The sequence below is a fragment of the Tinamus guttatus genome, unplaced genomic scaffold (genome assembly GCF_059628265.1).
Source record: "Tinamus guttatus ecotype Peru unplaced genomic scaffold, ASM5962826v1 Tinamus_guttatus_pri_ptg000301l, whole genome shotgun sequence".
NCBI classification, from domain to species: Eukaryota; Metazoa; Chordata; class Aves; order Tinamiformes; family Tinamidae; genus Tinamus; species Tinamus guttatus.
In genome coordinates, this window is record NW_028288835.1 from 4,519,997 (window position 1) to 4,544,541 (window position 24,545).

Genomic DNA, 24,545 nt, shown 5'->3' on the forward strand with positions numbered 1-24,545 from the left:
TAGAGAAGTTAGCTTTGAGAAATTGTGTCCTGCTCTTGTTCTACCATAGATTCCTTTAGTGACGTTTTTTGCTGTGGAGTATACAGCTCTGTAATATTTTAAACATATCATTCTGAGGCAATTTTGCACTTCGTGAAATGAGTATTGCTGTATTCCAATTGGATATTAATATTTATGTAAAAGTGCCTGAGCTGCTTGCAGAAAAAGGACATAATTAAACTTTAACAAGAGCATGTTTATATATTTCAGAGGACCTAGTCGCATGGTTTGTTGCTGTGGAAAGGGAGATCTCGTTTGCCCTTCCACTTCTTTTTCTTCTATCTGTTCTGCTCTTGCACTCATTCTGTTGTCTTGACAGCTCGGTAGCTTGACTTCAGTTCTCTAACTGCCATCTCTGATGGCAGAGATTTTTGTTGCTTGTTGCTTTGGTCTGCTTAGCTGCATCAGTGTGTGCGAGTGGCACAGTGTGCAGCCAGGTGAGTGCCAGGGCTACCGGAGGGCAGAGAGTGAGAGCAGATGGGCAAGGGCAAGAGTGAGACAGGAGGAGTGAGACCTTCCCTCTGGGTGGCTGCATCAGGCCAAGCCAGCAGTGTGGTCCTGTCCTGTCCCATCCTGAGAGACAGCACCTTACTGTCAGAAAGGGGAGTAAGCTGCTGCACGCTCAGCTTGGGTTAAGGCACTGTTTTATGTGCATGCACCTCTAAATATGACATGGTAAGAGCTATATGTATATTGCATGTGATGAGAATCACATCATATCTGAAAGAGCTTCTTGGAGTGTTGAAGTGCAAGAGATAGAAGAGAAGTGAAAGTTTAGAGAAATGTTGGTGCATTCGTATATTTCTTTAAATCCTCTTCCAGAACAGTTAAGTGCAGTATGTATAGATCATAGTACTAACTGGAAAATATCCTCTGTCATTGCTGTCAGCTGGCTACCTGGCATATTTTGCATATTGAGCATCAGGTATTATAGAGCTGTTCAGTTTGTGGTCCTTTCTAGGGCAGCCTTTCTGCCACCCACTGATGTGGGGTGTTGCTACGACCACGTTCTTCCTGGTATAATATCTACTCAGCAGGATAAGGCATTCAAAGGGCTCTGTATTCAAAGGAATCATCTCTTCAGCCTTATGTCCTGGTCTGTGGCTCCTTCCCATCACGCTTCTGTTCCAATATACAGTAATATGGTGTGCCATGTGTGTTTATCCATCACGTCGCCCAGCAGATACTGGCAGTGTGGGAACCTGAGGCAGTTTCCGGGGGAAAATGTGAACATGGAAATGCTGAGTGTGGCACTGGTGAGGAGATTAGTTACACCTTTTCTTTTTGATGGTTTGACATATGCTCCTGACAACACTAAGGAGATGAGTTTAGAACAAAAAGTGAAATAAAGATTGCCTCCCACATACATCCCTGCCTGACAGGTTAGGTGTTAGTCCAGTGAAATGTGTTCTCATGTCTGTCTAAACCAGTGGAAGTACTGGGCTCGATGGCAACCTGGGCCTGCACCTTCAAGGATAGAGCTCAATGTCGTGTGCCATATGCTATTGCCTTAATGATCATGTTAGTTAATCAAGAAAGTGACTGCTCTTTAAAGCATTGTGTGTATCACCTCAATATAAAATGTTCCTTTGCAGCAAGTACTGCAGCAGAAGTAGATGGGGATGGGGTGGAAAACACTCATGCCACCATTATATATATTTTGGCAGACATCCTGTAGATTTTACTTGTGGCCTGTAAATAAGCTACTGCAGAAGCTGGCAAACAAAATGTTACAGAAGTGACGACACTTGAAGCTTCAAAAGACAAAACATTCTCCGTCATTTGTGAAGACATAGAAGTTTTCCATGCTTCTCTTGCTTTTCTTCCTTAGTCTGATCACTGAAAGAAACAGTGTTGTGGGTGTTGCTATGTGAGCTGGTTGTGAAGGAGCCAGCTAGTGAGGAAATAATAGCACAAGGCATTTCCCTTATGCAGGATCTGACCCTTCATGATTGAAGGGTGTTCCGTGAGCTACCTGGGGAAAAAGAGAGAAAAATGTATTTCTCTGGCTTACTGATGCTTTTTAGCTGACCTCATCATCTTCTGTTGCTATCACCTTTTTAGGTTTGGCGTATGCACGTAAGAGAGATTGGTAATCAAGGGTATGAATATTTAGAAATAACTGGTATCGTACGAGAGGTGAACACAGTGTCTAATCATCCAATTTAGCTTTTTACAGTCAAATTTTCCTATAGCAGTTCATAAACTAAATTGTAAGTACAGCTTGCATCAAGAGTTTCTTATCTTTTTCCGTGTTCTGTTAACATTTCTCAAGAGTCTGCATGCAGAGCAGTTTAGCTAGTATGCTAATTCATATTTAACCAATGGAAATGTGAAGTACGGTAATGTACAAATTTAACCTGCTTTAACCTACGGCTCAGTGACAAAAATGCTCATGTGCCATGTTGAGAGCCTTTAATTTCTTAATTCCTGCTGATAATGATATTCATAGCCCATATGACACACTTAAAAAAAAAAAAAAAAAAAAAAAAAAAAAAAAACCTTTCTGAAGTTTCTTAGGTTATCCTATGTCTAAATTAGCAAATAACATGGGTCTATAAGAATAGATTTGTAGAGGGAAATAGCTGGTATTTCGCACCTAGCCTCACCCTATAATTATTTGAGGATGTTGCTTTGGACTGGCTCTAATCACTTTTTGGGGCCTGAATGCCTGTTTGCATTTGGAAAATATTTTTTGATATAACTTTGTCTGGAGGGAACTGAGTTTGTGTCCTACAGGGCTCAGTGATGTGGACCTGACCACAGAGTAGGAAAGTCTGAGATGCTCGCTTTAAAAGCATGCTACTTAAACTCAAATGCTGACGTACGTAACAGGGTTATTGCTGTTGTTTAGTGCAGCAAGTTGCAGGGTTGTAGAGTCCTTGAACACTGTTGGAGTACACACAAGTTGTACATTTTTTGAGCGGGATTGTTGACTGTTGTGGTCAACTTCTTTTTTATTATTATTATTAACCTTAACGGGGCATAATCTTGCGCCTTGGAAGAGAAGAGGCAAGTTGAAAAATGCTGTAACAACATAGGAGTCAAAGCCCAAAGGCAGAGATACACACTTAAGAACAGTAATAGTTACTACAAGTAGTGTTGGGGTTATTGGGGTCTGATTGAGCAACACATTTCAACATATGCATGTTATGGGAAGTGTCTTAATTACTCATAAAAATTTTATGTGCCATAACCTTATGATCATTAGAATACTTAATTATTTTATTATAGAATCTGTTTCCTATCTTTTCTGTGCCACAGGAACTCATTATACAATGACAAATGGAGGAAGTATCAACAGTTCAACACATTTGTTGGACCTTCTGGATGAACCGATTCCTGGAGTAGGAACGTATGATGATTTCCATACCATTGACTGGGTTCGAGAGAAGTGCAAAGACAGAGAAAGGCATAGACGGGTACTTGAGATAAATAACACTACTCAAAGGGGCTTTTTTGTCGATACTGGGATTAAGATCTGATTTAGTAGCATATACGTATGTGCATGCTTTAAGATTTGTTAGTACTTGCATCAGATAGAACTACTCTAATGCTATAGAAAAGAAGGCCTGTTTCATTGCTACCTGCAGTCTTGTGACAGTATTATAATCTGGAAAGGAAACAGTAATATAATACCATGTGATTAAATTACTTTCCTAAAAAGGAAGCCCTTACAATACTTTTTAAAATACAGTTATATTTCAGGCTGTTTTCCAGTGTATATGTGTTTGGAGTAGTACAATAATCTTTATGGTACCTTTTCTTGCATATTTTTTCTCTTATACTAATAGGAGTGTACATGTAGACAACTACTATATAGATACTTATACTTGTGTATATACATTAAAGGAAAAAACAAAGTAGTCTCAGTAAGTATGGGAAGTATCCTTTCTATTTTCCTATCACAGAACTTTTTTTTTTTCCCAGTCTGTTGATTTATTCGTAAGACCTTTAAAGTTCAGACTCTATTCACCTTTATCATTTTGTTTTGCTGCGGGTGCTTTCTTGAACTGGGTGTTAGTTCTGTAATTCAGTCATACTAGATACTGTCATTCGTGAGACTTAATAGCATTTTAGGAGGGATTATGCTATTTGTGAGCTTTACTGTTAAATTTTTTGAATGCTCACATTAATTTATCTCAAAAGAAAAAACACTTCTAAAGAGGTGAGGATATGGTTCTCCCAAGGTCTTTTTAACTGGCGAAAAAGAATAGTGAAAAGTGAAAGATATTGAATCTCAAGCTTTAGTATACTGCATTGATTGTGTGGAGGGCTTCATGTGCAACATAGTATAGTTGGCTGGGTAACTATTATATTTTTGTCATCCTTTGAAATGGCAAATATAAACTTCCTGGAAGCAAATGTCGGATGTATAAATTTTCTTCTTTTATGTAATGAAAATATTGCAAGAATAGGGTACATTTTTATAGTGAAAGCTTAATCATAAAACAAATTATTCACAGATTTCAGCTATACTCAGAAACTAAAGTAACACTAAAATAAGAATGAATGTTTTATTTATCAGAACTGTTTAATCATTGGTAACAATTGACTAGAAGTATTAGGCAGTTGTCCAGTTTTGTTAGGTTGAAACATAGATGAATATTTACGTAAGTATATTTGAAATAGAAATTTGTGAATTCAAATTAGGTGGAATGGTTTGTTTCCAGCCTGGCTTTTTTATTATATATTTAACATTTGTTGCCTAGAGTAACCTTTTGGTCATGTATTTTTTCTCTACATACAGAAAATCATTTAAGAAGAAAAATACTGTGCAATTATTTTTTTAAGATGCATATCTTAAAAGTATGCAAAGTATATAAAGTACACATTCTCTATTTTTTTTGTTACTTTTTTCTTCTCTTTAAGCACATTTCCCTGTCCTCTGTCAGTCTGTCTGAATAATGAAGCTGAATTACTTTTGTAAAGCAATCATCCCTGTAAACACTGGGAAGAGGTGGGAGATATTTGTCCGCGGCTTGCATCATCCAGTTTGTATCCCACATTTGTTATTTGTGTTACGTGAATGATGCAAACATGGATTATGATTTGTCTTTGCAGATTAACAGCAGGAAGAAGGAGTCAGCATGGGAGATGACCAAAAGTTTGTATGATGCATGGTCAGGATGGCTAGTAGTTACGCTGACTGGTCTGGCATCAGGTAAACAAAAATGGAGATCGATCTCTCTCCTTCACTAGCATTTGTAGTTACTGTGATTTTCATTCATATATTATCTGACACACTGAATGAGAACTTGTTCAGGCTACTGATGATATTTCATGAGGAAAAAAAAGAGCGACTGCCTTGATTTATAGACTTTTAGAGTATTGAGGGGAGGATTTACTACTAATCAAATGGAAAACAAATACTTTTCCCACTGGAAGGAGTAAGAGTTGATATGAGGTGCTGAAATTCCACGTGATAAGATTAAGGAACATAGGTAGTTTATCATTTATGTAGTGGTTTTCCTTGTCCATTATATTTTACTTTTTGACGATAAGATTGTTTTCCAAAAATATGCTTATAAAGTAATTGGTGTTTTTACTGGTATGGAATAATTTTTCCTGCTAGGAACACTACTGAGTCTGTCCCATGATTCGTAAATTAACTGCAGTATACCTGTAGTTTCAGTAAACAGACATGCTTGTAAAGCATGTGTAAGCAAATACATGAGCAAAACGTAACTGCGTTTATGTCCATCTTTGTAGAGACTGCTAGGCCAAAGGTGTTAGGTTTGACAAGTAATATTCCGTTTGTCTTTCCTTCAACTTTATCTGTTGATGTTAAAGTGATTTGTGGGTTGTGCCGATAGAATCCTGATGTATGGCACCACTATGATACAGTGACACTTCGCAAGCAGAGCAATAAAAGTATTCCAAAGCTCTGAAGTGCAGAAGTTCTTAATTCTCTAACTTCCAGTAGGAATTTTATGTGCCTATCATGTTTCAGAATTAAGTCAAAGAGTTTATTTTGAATGTCATCAGAGGTTTATCTGGTGTCTTGCTTATGATCTTCTGAAACTCTTTTTGACAGGGTAAGAATTGTCAAAATACGTTTTTAAAACAGTTTCAGAGTTCTCTGAGGCATGATACAGCTTGTTTGTCAGAAAGTGTATTGTCTTTTTCACAGCCAGAGAATTGTTGTATTTTGCTAATGAAGTCCTTAATTTCAATTACTGAAAATTGATGCTGGAGGGAGACGTATTTAACCTCAGAAATATGCACAGTACTATATTGTGCAGGAATATACTGATCTTGCCTCATTGCAGATTGAGTACATACATGGAAATCACTAATACTTTAAATTTTCAGCAATTTCAGATTGATTAATGTCACTACATTTCTTCATTTTAGCTGTGTTTGTCATTACTACTTCCCAAAATACTAATACAATTTTGTATATACACCAGGGGCGTTGGCAGGATTAATAGACATTGCTGCTGATTGGATGACGGACTTAAAGGAAGGCATTTGCCTTAGTGCTTTGTGGTTTAACCATGAACAGTGTTGTTGGGGCTCAAATGAGACCACGTTTGAGGAGAGAGACAAATGTCCCCAATGGAAAACATGGGCAGAACTAATAATTGGTCAAGCAGAAGTAAGTATATAACCATTTGTTGATGGTTTTGTTCCATCTCTCTATTGATTATAGAAAAGACAATCTTAGGGTAATAAATTGGGGTGATCTGCTCCATTTTTCAGCATTTTGATTGATGAATCAGTTAAAACATAAAAAATGCACATCTATATGCCTACAGAAGAGCTCGGGGTGTTGGCAGTGTAAGGAAATAACAAAGAGATTGTAGGACAGTTAATGAATGTGAAAATATTTATTCTTCATAATTATACATTTGTTATCTTCATATAACTAAGAATAGATTATTTTTCTACCGCAAAACTTTTAAATAAAGAATATTTAACTTGGTATTCAGTACATTTTAGCAGCTAGTAGCTATAAACATGCCTGTCCTATTGTTTTAGTTTGCTTTATAATATGTATATAATATTGAGAACTTCTACTTTGGTGTAACCCAGTCTTTGCTGAGGTATGAATAGCATGACTTGATTCTTTCTCATAACGCTCTTCTGACTTGTTAATGATTTACTCTCGCAGGACATGTATGTGCAAGTTTACTTGTATATTACAAGAGTGCATTTAGGTTACTTTTAGGTAGTGATTAAGCTCATGCATCAAATTTATATTTTGACATTTGGGGCATTTTGTTTTTGTTTTCAGGGTCCAGGCTCATACATAATGAACTACATTATGTACATTTTCTGGGCTTTGAGCTTTGCTTTCTTAGCAGTTTCTCTGGTGAAGGTGTTTGCTCCCTATGCCTGTGGCTCCGGGATACCTGAGGTGAGGTCTAAATAATATGTGCATTGTAGATGTTTCATATTAATGTGAAAATTTCTGCTACCCTAATGGTCTAGATGGAGAGATCCTGTGATCTGATTAATTGTATTTGATGAAATACATGAATATAAGTATTCAAAGGAAAGTAATGTGATTGTGTTATGTATAGCTGAAAAAAAATACTTGAGGTTTCAGAGTATATGCTGAGTTTGTAGATTTTGGCACTGTACTTTGGGCGACTATTCTTGGAAATATTTATTTTGGAGTATAAACTTCTGAAGAGTGATTTCCCACCCACCCGCTCCCAACTTGGCCTGTGATTATAGGAGAACAGAGGTTCGTGGGCAGAATAGAGGATTCTCTCATAGAACAGCTGATCTTTTACTGTAGGTTTTTTCTTAGTTAACACAGACTGGCATACAGTCAATGCGTGAAGTGAAACGTTTGATAACCTTTAAAAATCGTTTCATTTACAGTTGCTTGCCTGAAACTACACACGATTTAAAAAAAAAAAAAAAAAGTTAAAATTCCGCTCAGTCTCACTTTTCCAGTCTTTCTTTAAACATTTCTACATGCGTTTGTGTTGTAGGAGTTGAAGTGTAAATAAGAATAAGCCCGGAGTAGCTCTGGGCCTTTATCCCAGAGGAGGTTTCATCCTAAATTGGTCTCCAAATTTATTTAGCTAACCTTTACTTTCTACACATAGCTGGCCAGTATTTTCTGTGCATCCATTTTTGTAAAGGTGTTGTCTTTTGCTTTGATAACTGTTTTGTTTCCTATATATGGGCATATTTTCCAGGCTAATAATATGACACTATTAGGCCAAGTAATGCTCTAGGAAAATGGTACCATGAAAGGCTGATCTTTCAGCTTTGCAGTCTTATGGAATACACTACAATTTTTATGTGGATATGGTAAAATATGAGGAGAAAAAAAAGTGCAGAATTGGTGCAAGAGGGATTGTTGCCAGTAACTTATAGGTGATCTTCAAAGCAGTTTTTGGAGTCATATTTTTTTATTTGGGAGTTTTCTGAATTTTATTTAACAATTTATCTACTAAATCAACCAGTGCAGTCATAAAAGCTACTGCAGATACAGTTTCTATTAAATATAATTGATAATGTTGTTGTATGTTCATTTCATAACTTTTTACAGTAAGTGAAAATGCTTTGGTTGCTTTTGGCAACCAAATGACTTAGTCCAGAAGCCTGAACAACAACAAAAAGTTTTACAGTGCAGTGTTTTGAAGTGCAACTCTTTTATTATTATTATTAAGTTATGCATCAAAAAATACTTAAAATTGCCTATTTCCTGAGGTAAGTAGAACCAAGTAACAGATTTGTTTTTCTTTCAGATAAAAACCATTTTGAGTGGCTTCATCATCAGAGGTTACTTGGGGAAGTGGACTTTGATGATAAAAACCATCACATTAGTTTTGGCTGTAGCGTCAGGTTTGAGCTTAGGAAAAGAGGGTCCTTTGGTGCACGTTGCCTGCTGCTGTGGGAATATTTTTTCTTACCTCTTTCCAAAGTACAGCACAAATGAAGCTAAAAAAAGAGAGGTAAGTTCTTGTCAGAGGTTTTGTAGAATATATTGGCTATGGATGTTTACTAGCCAAAATACTGATTTCTTAAAAAACAATATTTGTGCTTTCAGTTAGTGTTTAGGCTTGGATTATCTGCAGTTATTCATGGTATTAAGAACAATGTGTTAACACTAGCTTTCTCCAAGGTAAATTAGATATTTTGGAGCACATTGACCTCCCTCCTAATTCAGAGACTATATGATTTAACTTAAACTCTTTCTGTTCTTCTTGGGCACAATTTTGGCTTGTGTCCTCAGTTGTGAGGAGACGACCTATTTTTGAACTTACCAACAAACTATTCCCACGAAAGTCTTCATGACAACAATGTTTTTTCTCTGTTTTTGGTCTTGTTGATAGTTAGTGCCCTGCTAATGAAAGCAAGTATAGCGATAGTGGAGAGCAAGATCTAATGTTCTTTTTATAACATTGTTCCACTTTTCAATAGAATTCCCATACTGTAAAAGAAAAACGATGTTATCCCAGCTGTGCTGTAGTTCTCAGGTTAAGCTTCTTTACTTCTGAAAACTCAGGAAGCATGACTTAATTTGCAATTTCAAGGCTGGGTGTATTTGAGCAAATCACTTCTCTGTCACTAGCTGTTCATCACAAACTAGTGTAATATTTTCTTTGCATTTATTTGTGATCTTCCACCAGAATGTGGGTTACAGGCAACAGTGATGTTACTGGGATTTGTCTAATACTGTTATATTTACTATGTACCCTAACCTTGTATGTTAAACTTTAATTTATCTGTCATGCTGGAGAATCAGCTGCTGTTTCAGTTCCCCTTAAATTTCCCTTAGCTCAGTTCGTGTAAAATCTTTCTGCAAGCTTGTGGTCAAAAGTTGCTGAGTCTGAATCTCTGGGTTTGATTTAAAAACTATGTAGTCTCTTGGTGGATTTTTTTTTTTTTTTTGTGTCCCTTGAGCAATATTTTTCATAAGGCTCTTATCTGCCACACACATCATCTGGGAGAGAAAAAGCTCACTACAGTCTCTTCGTAAAGAGGTACCAGCAGTTTCATACTGAAGCATGGTCTCCTTTGGGTGCTTTGCTAAGAAGGCTTTGAGCACCCCCCTGGGCTTCATCACGGCTGGTGCCTGGTGCCCACGGGCGCTGGCCATGTCTTATACCTTCTGCTAGACTCACGGGATGGCTTGCTCTTAGCAAGGCCATGTCTCCTCAGTAGGAACATTAAAGGAACTGATAGACCTCAATGAGATTTTATTTTTAACTTTTAGAATGTGAATCACAGACTGCAAAATATAATGATACCGTTGTTCTCTTCTAGGTGTTGTCAGCTGCCTCAGCAGCGGGAGTGTCTGTGGCCTTTGGTGCCCCAATTGGTGGAGTCCTTTTCAGTCTGGAGGAGGTATGTCAAGAGATGGCCCTGAAAGAAAGATATCTTAAAAGTCTGCTCTAAAATGAGTAATCTCAGACTCCTTTTAGTTGCAAAGGTTTCCTAGCAGGGAAATTATTTTTGGAAATTACTTTGCACATTTCAAAACTGTGAGTCCTATCAGAGGCAGACTCCCAAATATTATTAAATATATTTTGGATAACTGTCACTTTTGCATTATTCTCAGTTATAGGCATAGTCAGTTAATACTCTATATCGTGTATATACAGAAGGAGATAAACCAGCTTTTCACTCTGGGAATGTATTCTAGAAAATAAAATTTAGGGACTTGTATTTCATTTTGTAAGTGTCTTTAGAAACTTATTTGACAGTTTCACAGAACTAGTAAATGTTAGTTAAAAAAAAGTGTAGACACTAAATGTAATTGAATACACTAGTAACTAATAATAAATTTAAAAAATGGCTCCCACTGTAATCATACCATCTGTTATCCATGGAGTATATTCTTTACTACATCAGTTTTCATTAATTGCTATCAAAACACATGGGAAATGCTATTTAGATCATGTAACACTTTTTAAAAGAAATTTGACATCTTATTGTTCTTCAGAAAAATCTCTAATTTTATTTATATGTACATATATATAAATAAAAATTTTGTGAAGAATTCTGCTGTGTCATTAGGGGATTTTGAGGACTTCTGTTGTTGCCAAATAGTCCAAAAATGCTGAGTGAAAGACACTTGAAAATTGGGCTTCATGGGACTTAAGAACCTATGTGCTCTTCAGTAGAGTTGTTTTTGTTTTTGAGTTTTTAATTGTGGTTTTGGAAAGTATGGTTATGCCAGAAATTTTTCAATGTTGGTACTGCCATCAGGGGATGGAACACTATTAGGAAGAGATTGAGAAAGCAGCTAGTACACAGTCTGATCCTTGTAAATGCATAGATACTTAGGGAATATTTTAAACATGAATTACTGCACATTTTACCTAAAAAGCTTAAGCAAGCAGTGATTTCAGTGTTTCCTTAGTGTTGATGTTTAATGATGTAAAATTAAATTACATAGGGCTCTAAAAACAGCATAAAATTATGGGCTGGAGCTGCAAGTGAGAGGAATAATACACTCTCGTATTATCAGTATTTTTTTCTGCTTATACCAAGAGCTAAGCAGTATTCTAACACATGCAGAAAGTAGTCTGCCTGTATTTGTAACTGAGTGACTAATAATTCTAATTTACATTGCCTTTTGCAGGTCAGTTATTATTTCCCACTGAAAACCTTGTGGAGATCATTTTTTGCTGCTTTAGTGGCTGCATTTGTTCTGAGGTCCATCAATCCTTTTGGTAATAGCCGTCTAGTACTTTTTTATGTGGAATACCACACTCCTTGGTACCTTTTTGAACTGCTTCCTTTTATTCTTCTGGGAGTATTTGGTGGGCTCTGGGGAGCATTTTTCATCCGAGCAAACATTGCATGGTGCCGCCGACGCAAATCTACAAAATTTGGGAAGTATCCTGTCCTGGAGGTTATTATTGTTGCAGCTATAACGGCCGTCATTGCGTTTCCAAATCCCTACACGAGGCTGAACACCAGTGAGCTCATTAAAGAGCTCTTCACAGACTGCGGGCCCTTGGAATCCTCCTCCCTCTGTGACTACAGAAATGATATGAACGCAAGCAAAATAGTAGATGATATTCCTGACCGTCCAGCAGGCACTGGAGTCTATTCAGCTATATGGCAGTTGTGTTTAGCACTCATATTCAAAATAATTATGACAGTCTTCACTTTTGGTATCAAGGTAAGTGTGAATGCATCACCTGCTGTAAATATGTAATTACTTTTTTTCTCTCCCTAACCAGCACTCCAGCAATCATGTTGGAGCTAATAAGTTATTATTATTTTTTTTAAGTGTAGTTTAAAAAGGATGTCTTTGATTCTCATTAATACACAAGTCTTGTGGAGAACCATGCTAAGTTTAATTAAATTTAAACAAACTCTCTGCTATTCAGCTGAAATGTGTGTTTAAAATTTATAGAGGGCAGAAACTGCATGAATGGCTGTTTGGGCCTGATTGAGCAGTGATGATGTTTCTAAGGTTTCCAAAAGCTCAATTCAACAGAGTTCAAAGTAGCTGATCATGTTCCTTAGTCCCGTCACATGGAAAAAAAATACAGTGCCTCTTGAACTACGTCTCTTTTCTCTCCCCTCTCATTTGTCAGACAAATGCATCTGAATGCAGATTACTACAGTCAAATTGATAAGGAGCCTAGTGGCGATCTTGACAATTGCTTGTTTTTTGAAGTTTTCAGTATTGCATGTCATGACTAGAAGGTGGGCAGTATTCATATGATTGTATTGGGAATTTCTCTGATATTTAAAAAAAAAAAAAAGGGCATAATTGTTGTCACTCTTTAAATCAGTTCAGGAGATCCCTTCAACTTCTCTCAACAGTGGTGATTTTCTAAATAACACATAGTAACTCCACCTACATTGTATTCTGTCTTGGCATGTTCCCCTCATGCATTTTTGCAGTTAGATCATTATCATCTTTCTTAGCATAAACATGACTACAGAATCGTCACCACGCAGGATTTCTATTTCTCCTGGCTCTATTTTTTTCATAGCCAACACTGCTGTTCTGTGTAGCTGATAGAAAAATACCTAGTTGCATTCCTCGCATGTTATTTTAGAAGAAGGTTTTTGTCTGTTTAAATTATTTATATTATGTCAGTTGGTGGTAAGATAACTCTGTTACTTGTATTTTAAGTGATCATTTTCCATAGATCAGAACAGGATCACTTGATCTGTTTTATAGAATTTTATTTATAAGGGCTTTGCCCTTCTGAGTGTTATAGAACTACATGTTTGTGCACTTAAGATTTTCCATAGAGGCATCACCCCAGGATCACACTTTGTCTATTCAGACTTACAGGTTTCATTCGATTCAGTTTTGTTTCCTTGTAGCTCTATCACTTGCAATTTGGGGATATTTTTTTTGTGACAAGTTGTAAGATTATGTTTATTGCAAGTAGATAAGGACTCATGCTGCTGTCATGGATGGGATTTTCTACATGCATTTATCTGAAGCCTTGAAGCTTATTGCTGACTAAGCTCAGCCAGAATCTGGGGAAGGGGATGCCGCTTAAATATTACATTGATTCATACTTTAAGCTTTAGTTTTATGAAGGAAGGATTTACTGGAGTGGGAGTAGAGTTATGTGTGTAATCTAACCCTTGCCATGGGATCATCATGCCAGAATGCTGATGACCCACAGTTTGGAGTGGGATTACAGCTGTGCCACAGAACCCAACCTCTGTGCAGCTGCATTATCAAAAACACACAGAGTTTGTCCTGATTCCTTGCTGGTTTCAAAGAAGGTGCTATGCCACAGGGGTGGCAGGGTGTACAGGGTAAATCTCCTCTGAAGTCAGTCCACCAGGCTTGCGCAGGGGGAGGGAATGCAGAGCTGGGACAGGGCCGGGTCTTTTTTCCGAGTGCAGTCTCTGTGAAGGTTCCTCTCCACTTCATGACAGGCGATTCGGAAGTTTATGTAAAAGGAGGCAGCTTTAAATCATGGCGAGACTAGTAAGCATGGTTTGCACAGAATGAAAAGAAGAAAAGGAGCGAAGTGCCTGAAAAATTACGTTAAAGGGCAAGAAACGATTTGGACTTGGTTTCCATTTGAAGGCTTAATGTTGGGTGGTGTAATGCTGAAGCAGGTTAGAATCTGGGGAAGTTTCAAATATTTATTCAGTTATTCTACCAGAAACAATTCATTTTTGAAGATACTATTATGCTGTTCACAAAAAGAATTTCACTCAAGGAATACTTGGAGCTTTGGAGGTTTGTGAACACATTGTGGGAATTGATGGTGGTATGTTATAAATGCACAATCTGGATACGCTAAAATGACAGCATTGAATAGTTAGCTCTAGCAACACTGAAAGAGAATTATCATTAGATTTTAGGGCTTACAATTCTGGAGTGAGAAGGACCGTTTGTCTAAACCTTTTCCCTGAAAATTATTTTTCTGGCTCTCAAGCACAGGAATCTTGCTATATTAATTTGTCTTTGCACTGCCTTTTAAAATTATCTTTGCAACAATAAATATTGACAATATAATAATCATGTTAATAGATTATAAAATACAGTTCTACACCTGCTTTTTTATTCCTTTGCAAAGTCTGTAGTTTGGAATTGCACAATGCTGGCATTTCATTGCTGCAGAGTTGTTAATGAATACATAATAAAATGTCTAACTCCACTAATGATACACATTTTTTTAATAAAATTATTTTGCGAAGAGATGTTTAGATAAGAAGTAAAAATCTTACTAGTTTTTTGTAGTAAGACTTGTACATGCTCATAAAATTGAATTCAACTAACCGGGTTGATCAGCAGTATCAGTGCCATTGCATAAAATTCTGCTAATTTTACAATGCCAATTTACATGTTGACAACATGGCAGAGTATTTGCATCACTCTTATTCTGCTAAGCATTCTAAATATTTCTAAGAATATGCATTGTGTGTATTTCTCTCAGCCTGACAGCAGTTTCTGTTGCAGGTTCCATCTGGGCTGTTCATACCTAGCATGGCAATCGGAGCGATAGCAGGAAGGATCGTGGGGATTGCAGTGGAGCAGCTGGCCTATTACCATCACGACTGGTTCATCTTCAAGGAGTGGTGTGAAGTTGGAGCTGACTGTATTACGCCTGGCCTTTATGCCATGGTTGGTGCTGCTGCATGCTTAGGTAACTAAACTGCAACAAAGTAAATCAGGGTCTCATCTCTTGGTCCTTCACAAAGTAGTGATTAAAAATGAAGGAAGATGAAAACATGTACAGTATTGGAGCACCTTTTTATGTGGTGCTCCCTTCAGAAGAAAATGCCTCTATCTCTACATGAGATCATAAGACCCTTATGATCTGAAGAATAAAATGTGAAATATAAACAGAGTAGCTGCTGAGAAATAGAAGAGTTTAATAGCTCTGTTAGCTTCTTCACAGTGCTACTGAGAGGCGTTACTTACTCCATCAATCAAAATGATCGGTTTCTTGAAATGTACAAAGCAGAGGACTTGTATGCTTTAGTATATTGAAATTATCAAAAAGAGGTGATATGATCTGCTGCCACTTCCATATGTCTTACAAAAATTATTCCTGCAATTTAATAATCTGAACAAATCTGTCAAGAGTCCTATTTGAGATATTTTCAAGAGGAATTGTTAAAAGTTAGCTTCTTGAAAGGAGGTTCAGGTTGGACACCTACACTAAAAGAGGTTTCGAAGGTCCCTTCCTAACCTATTAGATAGTTGCCTTGGAAATTAAACATAGAAAACTTTTAGCACAGCTTCTCTGAAAAGCAGACTGCTTGCTTAAGGAAGAAGTGTTTCAGTGCATTTGAGTGATAAAATAAACTAGTGGAACATTTATAGTTTTTGTGTTGGAGGGCTTTTGTTTTTTTTCTGAATAGTTGAATTTAATTATTTCTGAATGCATTACAAGGAAGACTATATGTTTTATTAAATGAAGGTACAGCATCAGAAACTGGTGGTAGAAAAATTGTCCAGAATGCTACCGAAAGCAATATCCTTGTTTTCTCCTATTGCTCAAGGAAGAGGTGCTACTTGCCAGTTCAGAATTCCTTTTAAGTTTTGCAGTTAAATATCAGCATTGAACGTTTTGGGCAGTGCACTTATTGAATACTTATGCTTTACCTACATTAGTTGCATTCTTCCAGATCATCATCTTCCTGGATTTCCTTGCATTTCTCAGTATTTTAAAATACTTAAGAAAGGAGTGGCATAGAAAAAAATACTATTTTTCTTAGTGTATGTGAAATATCCATACTTTTTCCGTCAAACTACTATATTTTCTGAGCTTCAGATTTTTTTCTAGGAGCCCTCACTTTCTTCTGAAGCTTCCCTCTGTCTGCACCTACTTGTGTTATACAGAGCAATGTTTGCCAGGTGAGCCTTGCTGGCAAAGCAACCTTTGTAGCTCTTAACAGGAAGGCTGGAAATTCTGAATTTGGTATTACCCGATAGGAGCATGTTACTGACTGCCGTTTTTTCTTGCAGGTGGGGTGACAAGGATGACTGTGTCCCTGGTAGTTATTGTTTTTGAACTAACAGGAGGGCTAGAGTACATTGTGCCACTAATGGCTGCAGTCATGACCAGTAAGTGGGTAGGAGATGCCTTTGGTCGGGAAGGCATCTACGAGGCACATATCCGACTGAATGGATATCCTTTCTTGGATGCAAAGGAAGAATTTACTCACACGACGCTGGCTGCTGATGTCATGAGACCTCGAAGAAGTGATCCACCTTTGGCAGTTCTGACACAGGATAATATGACCGTTGAAGATATAGAAAACTTGATAAATGAAACCAGCTATAATGGTTTTCCTGTCATTATGTCAAAAGAATCACAGAGACTAGTGGGCTTTGCTCTAAGAAGGGATTTAACTATTGCAATAGGTAATTATCTTCCAGTATTATATGATTGTATATTGTACTTTAAAGTAATTGATACTATAAACCAGAAATTATATATATGTATTCTAGACTGTGCCATGTTTTTAAGGTCCAGATACCTTGCTTGATGTCTGTTCCTCTCCTGAAGATTGATTATTGTCAATTGTAGTCTCTGGTGTGAAGAAAATGACCATCTCTGTCATAAAAATAAGGGTTATCATACTGAAGCAGGCTGGAACATCATCTAGTCTAGTTTTTCTTGTGTGTCTAGTACTGGATTCTTGAGAAGAAAAACAGGACAACTGAAGGTGCATTTTATATGTGCCATGCACATAGTGTTTATGGCTTGTACCGGTATTTTTCTCAAGTGAAATTGCATTAACCTTCTTCAGAGCAGGCCAAATTCTGATGGAGTTATTGTCCACATGATTTTTCAATTTAAATCGATACTGTGTTCCACTTGGACTTTTTTTTTTAATTTATTGTCTTTAAAATAACAAAGACCGTATTACGAAGAGATAGTGAGTGAATTATTATTTTATTTTTCTAATTTGTCTGTTCAGCCCTGTGCACATCAGTACATAAGTCCTGTTTTGTCCCTCTTAGAGTAGATATTAATATGATACTGTGACAATGCTGTTGTATCCTGACATATTTTTTTCAGTGGGATGTAGGAATGTATACTGTAATCAAAGGAAAAAAATGTAAGAAATTGTTACAAAAATATAATTGGGTGCGTGAAATGAATGATAGATGTTGTATATTAAACTACTTGATTTTATTATAACTCATTAGATTGTATATAACAAGTATTCCTTTAACAGAGACACTTTGTGGTCTTGAGAAATAGACACAAGTAGACAAAAAACTCCTGTATTGAAAAATGTATTTTAAAAAAAAGTTTTAAAAATGCTGGTTATGTCAGTAAAAGATTTCTTTGCAATCTAGCCCATGTATACTACAGGACATATATCAATGTCCAAAACTTGGAAATTGTTAGGCATTGCACTGTGTTAAATTTTCCTTTACTTACTATTAGGTGGGGCGGTAGTAGAACATTATTCTAGTGCAACACCTTCACAGGTAAAACTCGTTTCAGCCACTCAAAGTGCACAGTGCTTGGGGTCCTGACTAGCCTGAGAGCCGTTCTGAGAAACAGGTAGTGCAGGGAACGGGCACTTCTGTCGCAGAGTGAGGATGGCATGAAAAGGAAAGATGATCCTGTCAAAGTTAATGAATTCATATGAACAAGAAAAAAAGCACTTTCAGAGGGATCAGGAATGAGAAGCCATTGTAAACCAGCCATTGCCTTGTATTCATTGGCATAGTTATGTGGGAGCTGTCACTTGCGATTGGCGTTTTCCTTGGCAATTCCTTCAGCAGCTGTTTAGCTACTTCCTGTCTGTTAATTCTGAAGTCTTTCCTCCTTTTTATTTATTAAGTTAGTTATTGGAGGGAAAACAGTAATAGCTAAAGCTGCATGGGGCAGACAAAGTGATGGTTATGGAAGTAATCAGAATAGCATCTGAATATCAGAATATCGACTGTCAGAATATTGACATCTACAGAGCCTAATAGTATTGTTTGAATTTTCGATTTGAAGCAAGTCATCCAAGAATGTAAAGTCTCATCTCTTGTTTGTTTTCTTTTTCCCTTTTTTTTTTTCTTCTTCTTGAAGAAAGTGCTAGAAAGAAGCAGGAGGGCATTGTGGGCAGTTCCAGGGTCTGTTTTGCCCAGCATACCCCATCGCTTCCAGCAGAGAGCCCTCGGCCCTTGAAGCTTAGAAGCATTCTTGATATGAGCCCCTTCACCGTGACAGACCACACACCCATGGAAATCGTGGTGGACATTTTCCGGAAGCTGGGTCTGAGGCAGTGCCTTGTAACACACAACGGGTGAGTAGAAGAGCAGGAATACAGCTCCCTTTTTAGACACAATAGCTTCCATATCCAGGATGAGAGCTTTGATGGGATTTGAGCCTGTGGTTTTGGTGCTACAACTCAGGACCCTAACTGTAGGACAAGAGGATCCTGTGGTGGTGTCCCTCTCAAATTGCACTTCCTTCTTGTGCTCTTACCTAACAGGCAGTGGTCTCGGTCATTTTAAGATGTTCTTTTAAAAGTTAGCCCTCACTTAGCATTGGTTTGAGGTGTGTGAGTCACACCTGGGGGAGAGAGAGCTGACCCCACAGAAATTTAGCCTTGTGGAGCATGCAGTATGAGCCCAGTGTTTCCTGGTTCTTAAATATACCCTGGCAATGTGATATCAGCTATTAAATATCACTCACAAAAGAAGATAGAAAGTGACCTATTTAGTACCTCCCCTTTGGAGTTCAGTGACTGTAATTGTCACCAAGCTATTGACACGTCTGAGTTTGGGAAGCCTTCCCCCCTGCCAGAACTCTTTTGGAGGAGCTGTTCCTTTGTTTAACCTTCGTTTTATCTCTTTTGTGAAATACTTGGTGTCTAACTACCACAGATTATAATATAATATCTTGCAATCCTTTAGCATAGGTTTTAGAGCATGAGGGATGAATTATTCTCTGCAGACTCATATTTAGGATAAATGACTATGAGACAAATACTAAAATCCTGAAATGCGTGTGGGACTTGCTTTATTTTGCTGTAGACAGCTGTAAGTCTTAAACATTTAAATACTGCACTGATTTGCAAGTTTGTTTATTCTGATGTATTTTAAAATCAAAAGTGTTTTAAATTCGCTTTTTTTTTTTTTTCCCTCTTGACTGCGTCTGTCAGTTGACCATATACTGAATGGCAGTTGGAGGTTCTCAGAAGCATAAATGCTTCTTTTAAAAAAGGCAGCATTATCTGACCTATAGAAGATAGTGCAGGAAAGGAGTTATTCATAGTTTTAGGAGAGAAGTTTGAGGTGGTAAAACTGCAGTAAGGAATATTTAATCTGATCTTGTTTTTATTATGTTTTTTCTATTGTGGTTGAGCACACAAACTTCGACACCGATGACATTGACTCCAAAGAAACATTAACCGTTAAAAATTATATCAAATCCTACTGTATGTTTTTATTATTTTGTGATAAAATAGCAGCAAGTATGTATGGCTTTAATCTGTTGCTTGCTAACTTTCATATTTGTTGTCGTCCTGCAACTTAAATACATGTTCTTCATGCATTCACCATCCGTTACAACAAGGTCAAATAGTAAATGCTTAGGGCGAATATGGTCATGTGGACCATGTGCTCAAACATCCTGATATGTACACTTATACGTTGACTTTATGCCTGAGTATTGACATCCTTTTAGAAATTGGAAGTTTGCAGAAAAATGATGCTGGTGGCAGATGTAGGGATATGTAAAGAAAGAGCCTGACTCTTTATATTATACCAGAATATCAGTTCCAAGGAGTTGCTCTTGGTTTGTACTGTCCTGAGTGAGAAGTCTCTGAATATGTTTGTTCCTAGGTACACCAGATACCTTGCTCTGTAGTGCAGTTCAACTGTTGTGATTTTGTGCTGTTACCAAGTCCATCTACTAAGGGAGGTTAAATTATGGACAATCCTTTCATATGAAAGGGGAAATTAAGTATATCTCAATTTTAGTGGTTTTAAAAGCTGAAAAGACGTGGATATGGGAAGAAGGGGTGAAGTATCCTTCCCCTCATATGCACTTCATATGAGCAAGTTGCCCTTTTGGGATTGTTCAAAGTTGAGTTCTGTTCTGTGTTAAAAACGTAAAGGTCAGTGCTGGGGAATGGTACTGATTTTCCAATCACTTTTCATTTAACAGTCTCATTAACTTTCTGGCATTTTTTTGTCTTTTTATTTTTTAGTTTTGCTGTATGCTAAACCTTTCTCATTATTATTGGAACTTTTTTTTATTTGATTTCACACACAGTTATTAGCATAACATGATGTGTTTCAGGATTGTCTTGGGGATCATCACAAAGAAGAACATATTAGAGCATCTCGAGCAACTAAAGCAGCACGTCGAACCCTTGGTGATTAGATATATCAGATCTCATAATTAGACACATTAGAAGTCAGGAAGCATGAAACTTGTGAACTGTTCAGTGCTCTTATAACTTCAGCTGAACAATGAAATATTTTGTACTAAAAATTTGCATTCAAGAAATCGTATCACAAAACAATGTGCCAAATACATTTGTAGATTTTAAGCTGTTAATACAGGTGCACTGTTAGTCACAACATTAAAAGAAAGTAAATGGTAGAGATGATAAACTTTCTGATATTTTGTTCTCGATATCACATAGGTCCATCTGTTCTTTTTGTATTATGCCAGATGGGAAAGCACACAGCTAGGAATATTTTTCCCCTTGTACAGATTGATTTTTGTATAAATCCAGTTTCTTCTTTTTTTCTGATCTTGCCAGCTTTAAGTAGCTGCTAAATAGCAAAGTAAGTGTTGCATCTTTTGACAAGCAAATCCAAGCATGTTTTTTTAATGTATGGCAATATTAGGTCTTCCCTGTTAGCCTTGTTATCTCCATACTTTTTTAAAAATAATATTTTTTTAGATCTGCACTGTAATGCCCTACAATGCAGCTATTACCTACAGCAGTTAAGGCACCCCTACACAAAATGTGTAGTGATATTTTTAGCCACTATATTGCCCTGTTAGTATTTTTTTTACTGTTGACTTTAGAATCTAGATGTTGCTTTAACCAAGATGTTGTGATCTAACCTTAGTTATAAGATAGACTTTGTCTTAATTCGGACACTGGTTGCTCTGCAATAGCCACATCACTACTAAACCTACCCACCAAGTTTAGCTGCTTTTGTGCAAAACATGCTAATTATGTTCTCATTTTATGCTAATATTTCACAAGTATTTCATGCCTCCTTTAATAAGAGAAAACAAAATGTACTAACCAGAATAACAAGGGCAGCAGCTCATTCGTTCTGCTCTTTGCTTCTCCTGTGATATTATCCTTTTGGACAGCTTCACTCCTTTTTGATATGGCACAGTTATAATTGTAACAAAAACTAAGTCCCTGACATAAGAGCACACTATCTAAATTATAATATGAAAACTTTGTTACCATTTATAACAGCTGTGAACTTCAGAACCTAGTTAACTCTAAATTATTTTGGATATGTTGCATGGTCAGTACAGTGTGCTCTTATGAAAATACTGTCTGATCCAGTGGTGTGACCTTGGAAAGATTTTTACATTTAAAAAAAAGGCGGGAAGGGAGTTCAATTTGATATTAAAATTTTGGGCCATCAAGTGGTTTGTCCCTTCTGATAGGTTGGAACAGGCTTCCCTTATGAAATGGGATCAATATCACTTCTTCATACCTCTTTTTTTCTTTGTCCCTCTTTGTTACTTTTTTGTTGGCATACACTGACGAAAATTTCATTTTTATAGAAACAAAAAGTTAAATAAAAATGGTCCTGGATTCTACTCATGTTATTTGTATTTCATTAAAAATGGATTACAGCTGTCCGAGACGATCCTATCTGATGTCTCAGCATTGCTGTCTTTCAACAAACTGGTGGTTACTCGATATTTTGATTAATAAAATGTTTTTGTTTAAGTAAGAAAATCAGGCTGTTTACTTTTGCTGTACTCCTGTCAACAAAAAGGACTTGGCTACAGATTTGTTCTGTTTGGTTGTTTTCTTGTATGGATTAATACCTGTGTTCTTATCCTTTTCAGGCGCCTCCTTGGCATTATAACAAAAAAAGATATCCTCCGGCATATGGCCCAGACGGCAAACCAAGACCCCGCCTCAATAATGTTCAACTGAAGCCCATAGCTGAGGAGAGAGAGGAGACGGAAGAGGAGGTTCATTTGTTGAATAGCACAACACTTTAGTCTGGGGTATACTTGTAAAATCCGAAACGAGAGCTGGGTTTTTGCGTCGCGGTGCTGCTGGAAGTCAGGAGTCGGTCTGGGGGAGCGTGTGGCGAGGAGGAAGCGTGGGAAGGGAGAGCTGCTCTCCTGCACTGGATGCGATCCCGAGACGTCAGGTCTGCCATGATAGTGCAGCGAGGAGCCCTGCGAGGAGGCGCAATTCTCCAGCCCCAGCCCGGTACTTCAGCATTGAAGAGATGTGTTACTAGTCCCTGTTTCTGGAGGGATCATTCCGAATTGAGCCATCCTATGGAGACTGAAAGGTCTTGCCCTTTTTACCATTGAAAACTGTTGTGTTAACTCATGAAATGTATAGTTATTACACATCACCTTTCTACATTCCAGAAGAGCTTTATTTCTCTCTCTCCTGAGCCGTAACAAAGCATCTTTAAAATTGGTGTGCCCTTTTGAAGCAGTAGTTTCTCATATTGAGACGTACTGTGAGTTACTGAGATTTGATCACAAGAAGGGAGGTTTTCCTTGTGCCATTAAACATGTAGTCTGTACATCATGAAATGCTTGGGGCAGTACAGATCCACTGCGACAAAAACAGGTTGAACAAGTAATATTTTGCAAGAACCGTGCGAGGCATCTTTCAGCCTGTGTGCTGTGATACAAGAAAAACAGGTGAAACTAGAGTTTCAGAGAAAAATACTGTTTTTGCTGCAGAAAATATCAATAATGTGACCTGGTCTTATGCAATTTTTGTACTGATTGAAAACACTATTATATATACCAATGTTGTGCAGTATAAGGAAAAATACTGCTACACTAATAGTTAAGAACTGGAACAATTCTGTATACGTGTATCTGGTAAAAATTGCATGCTACAACACTGGAGATATCCCTCTTACCTTCTTCTCCATAAAATATGAGATCAGTCACTTTCGTTTTTATTTTTCCTCCACAAAAGATGTTCCACTGCTGACACACAGTAGGAAGAAATGTAACTTGCACTAAATGTATATGATTTTTCTTGAAGTTTTACCATTCTTTATTTATATTTTTATGGATTAAAAAAATATTAAATACAAATCAGTTAATATCTCGCATAAGTAATTACCTTTTTAATGTGATTTTATAGTATAATTCATAATCCTCTACAAGTAATGGAGGATTGGGCAAATGTTTACAACTAAATGAAGGGTTTAAAGAAATGGCTTCTTTATGATCCAACATGCAAATAAGATCATCTTCAAACCTAACTTTCACTGCCGTTACCTTAAAATCTACTATTTTTTTTCTATTTTTTTCCTCTTTATTAATGGATAACTGGAACAGTACTACTAAAATGTTATTTAAAAAAAAACTGCAGGATTTTAAAAATAAAATAGGAAGAATAGTAACTGGAATTACTAGATTGGTTGTCATTTTTTCTCCCAGGTACGTAGCCGTGTTAAAGTTAGGTTGTCGCAAAAGATGGCCAGGAAGGCAGAACGGAATCCAGTACTTGAAACCTTGCCTGGACTTCAAAATCCAGCAACGAGACATGCCTCGGCAGGGTAACTGACAGATCCCTAACATCCTTACTCTTTCAAGCACCACATGAATTGGTTTCATATTTTCATACACACACACGCGTGTACACACAAAAAACCTACCACCAGACATGCAAAGAAAAAGATTACATGCTATACCATGAAACTAAAACAGGGAGGAGAAAAATAAGAAATACAGCTGCCAAAATCTCGTTTGATAATGTGGGTTTAGATAAAATTTCCTTATAGTGATAAATATGCCCATAGGACTGCACAAATATAAATGGTCAGTTTGTGTATAATTCCAGGTATCTCTGAGGCTTTCATCACAGTAATCTCCAAGGTTGTTATTGGGCAGAGCACTTGGCATGCGTTCATCTCCAAGTATAAC

General features: G+C 37.1%; 1 protein-coding gene across 4 annotated transcripts in view; it reads left to right on the forward strand.

Moving 5' to 3' along the window:
* The window catches only part of CLCN3 (Cl-/H+ antiporter 3), a 52,506-nt gene extending 28,982 nt beyond the window's left edge, over positions 1–23,524 (forward strand). For 2 of the 4 annotated variants that reach the window (XM_088528123.1, XM_088528124.1), the window contains 12 exons: positions 3,304–3,461; positions 5,104–5,203; positions 6,453–6,640; positions 7,280–7,402; positions 8,754–8,960; positions 10,276–10,356; positions 11,597–12,142; positions 14,912–15,098; positions 16,427–16,825; positions 18,501–18,717; positions 20,721–20,796; positions 22,479–23,524. In XM_088528123.1, coding sequence (XP_088384249.1) covers positions 3,304–3,461; positions 5,104–5,203; positions 6,453–6,640; positions 7,280–7,402; positions 8,754–8,960; positions 10,276–10,356; positions 11,597–12,142; positions 14,912–15,098; positions 16,427–16,825; positions 18,501–18,717; positions 20,721–20,796; positions 22,479–22,637 — 2,441 coding nt within the window. In that variant the 3' untranslated portion in view covers positions 22,638–23,524. The remainder of the gene's footprint in view (positions 1–3,303; positions 3,462–5,103; positions 5,204–6,452; positions 6,641–7,279; positions 7,403–8,753; positions 8,961–10,275; positions 10,357–11,596; positions 12,143–14,911; positions 15,099–16,426; positions 16,826–18,500; positions 18,718–20,720; positions 20,797–22,478) is intronic. The other 2 variants (XM_088528125.1, XM_088528126.1) reach the window with 1 other exon arrangement.
* Positions 23,525–24,545: the final 1,021 nt, after the last annotated feature.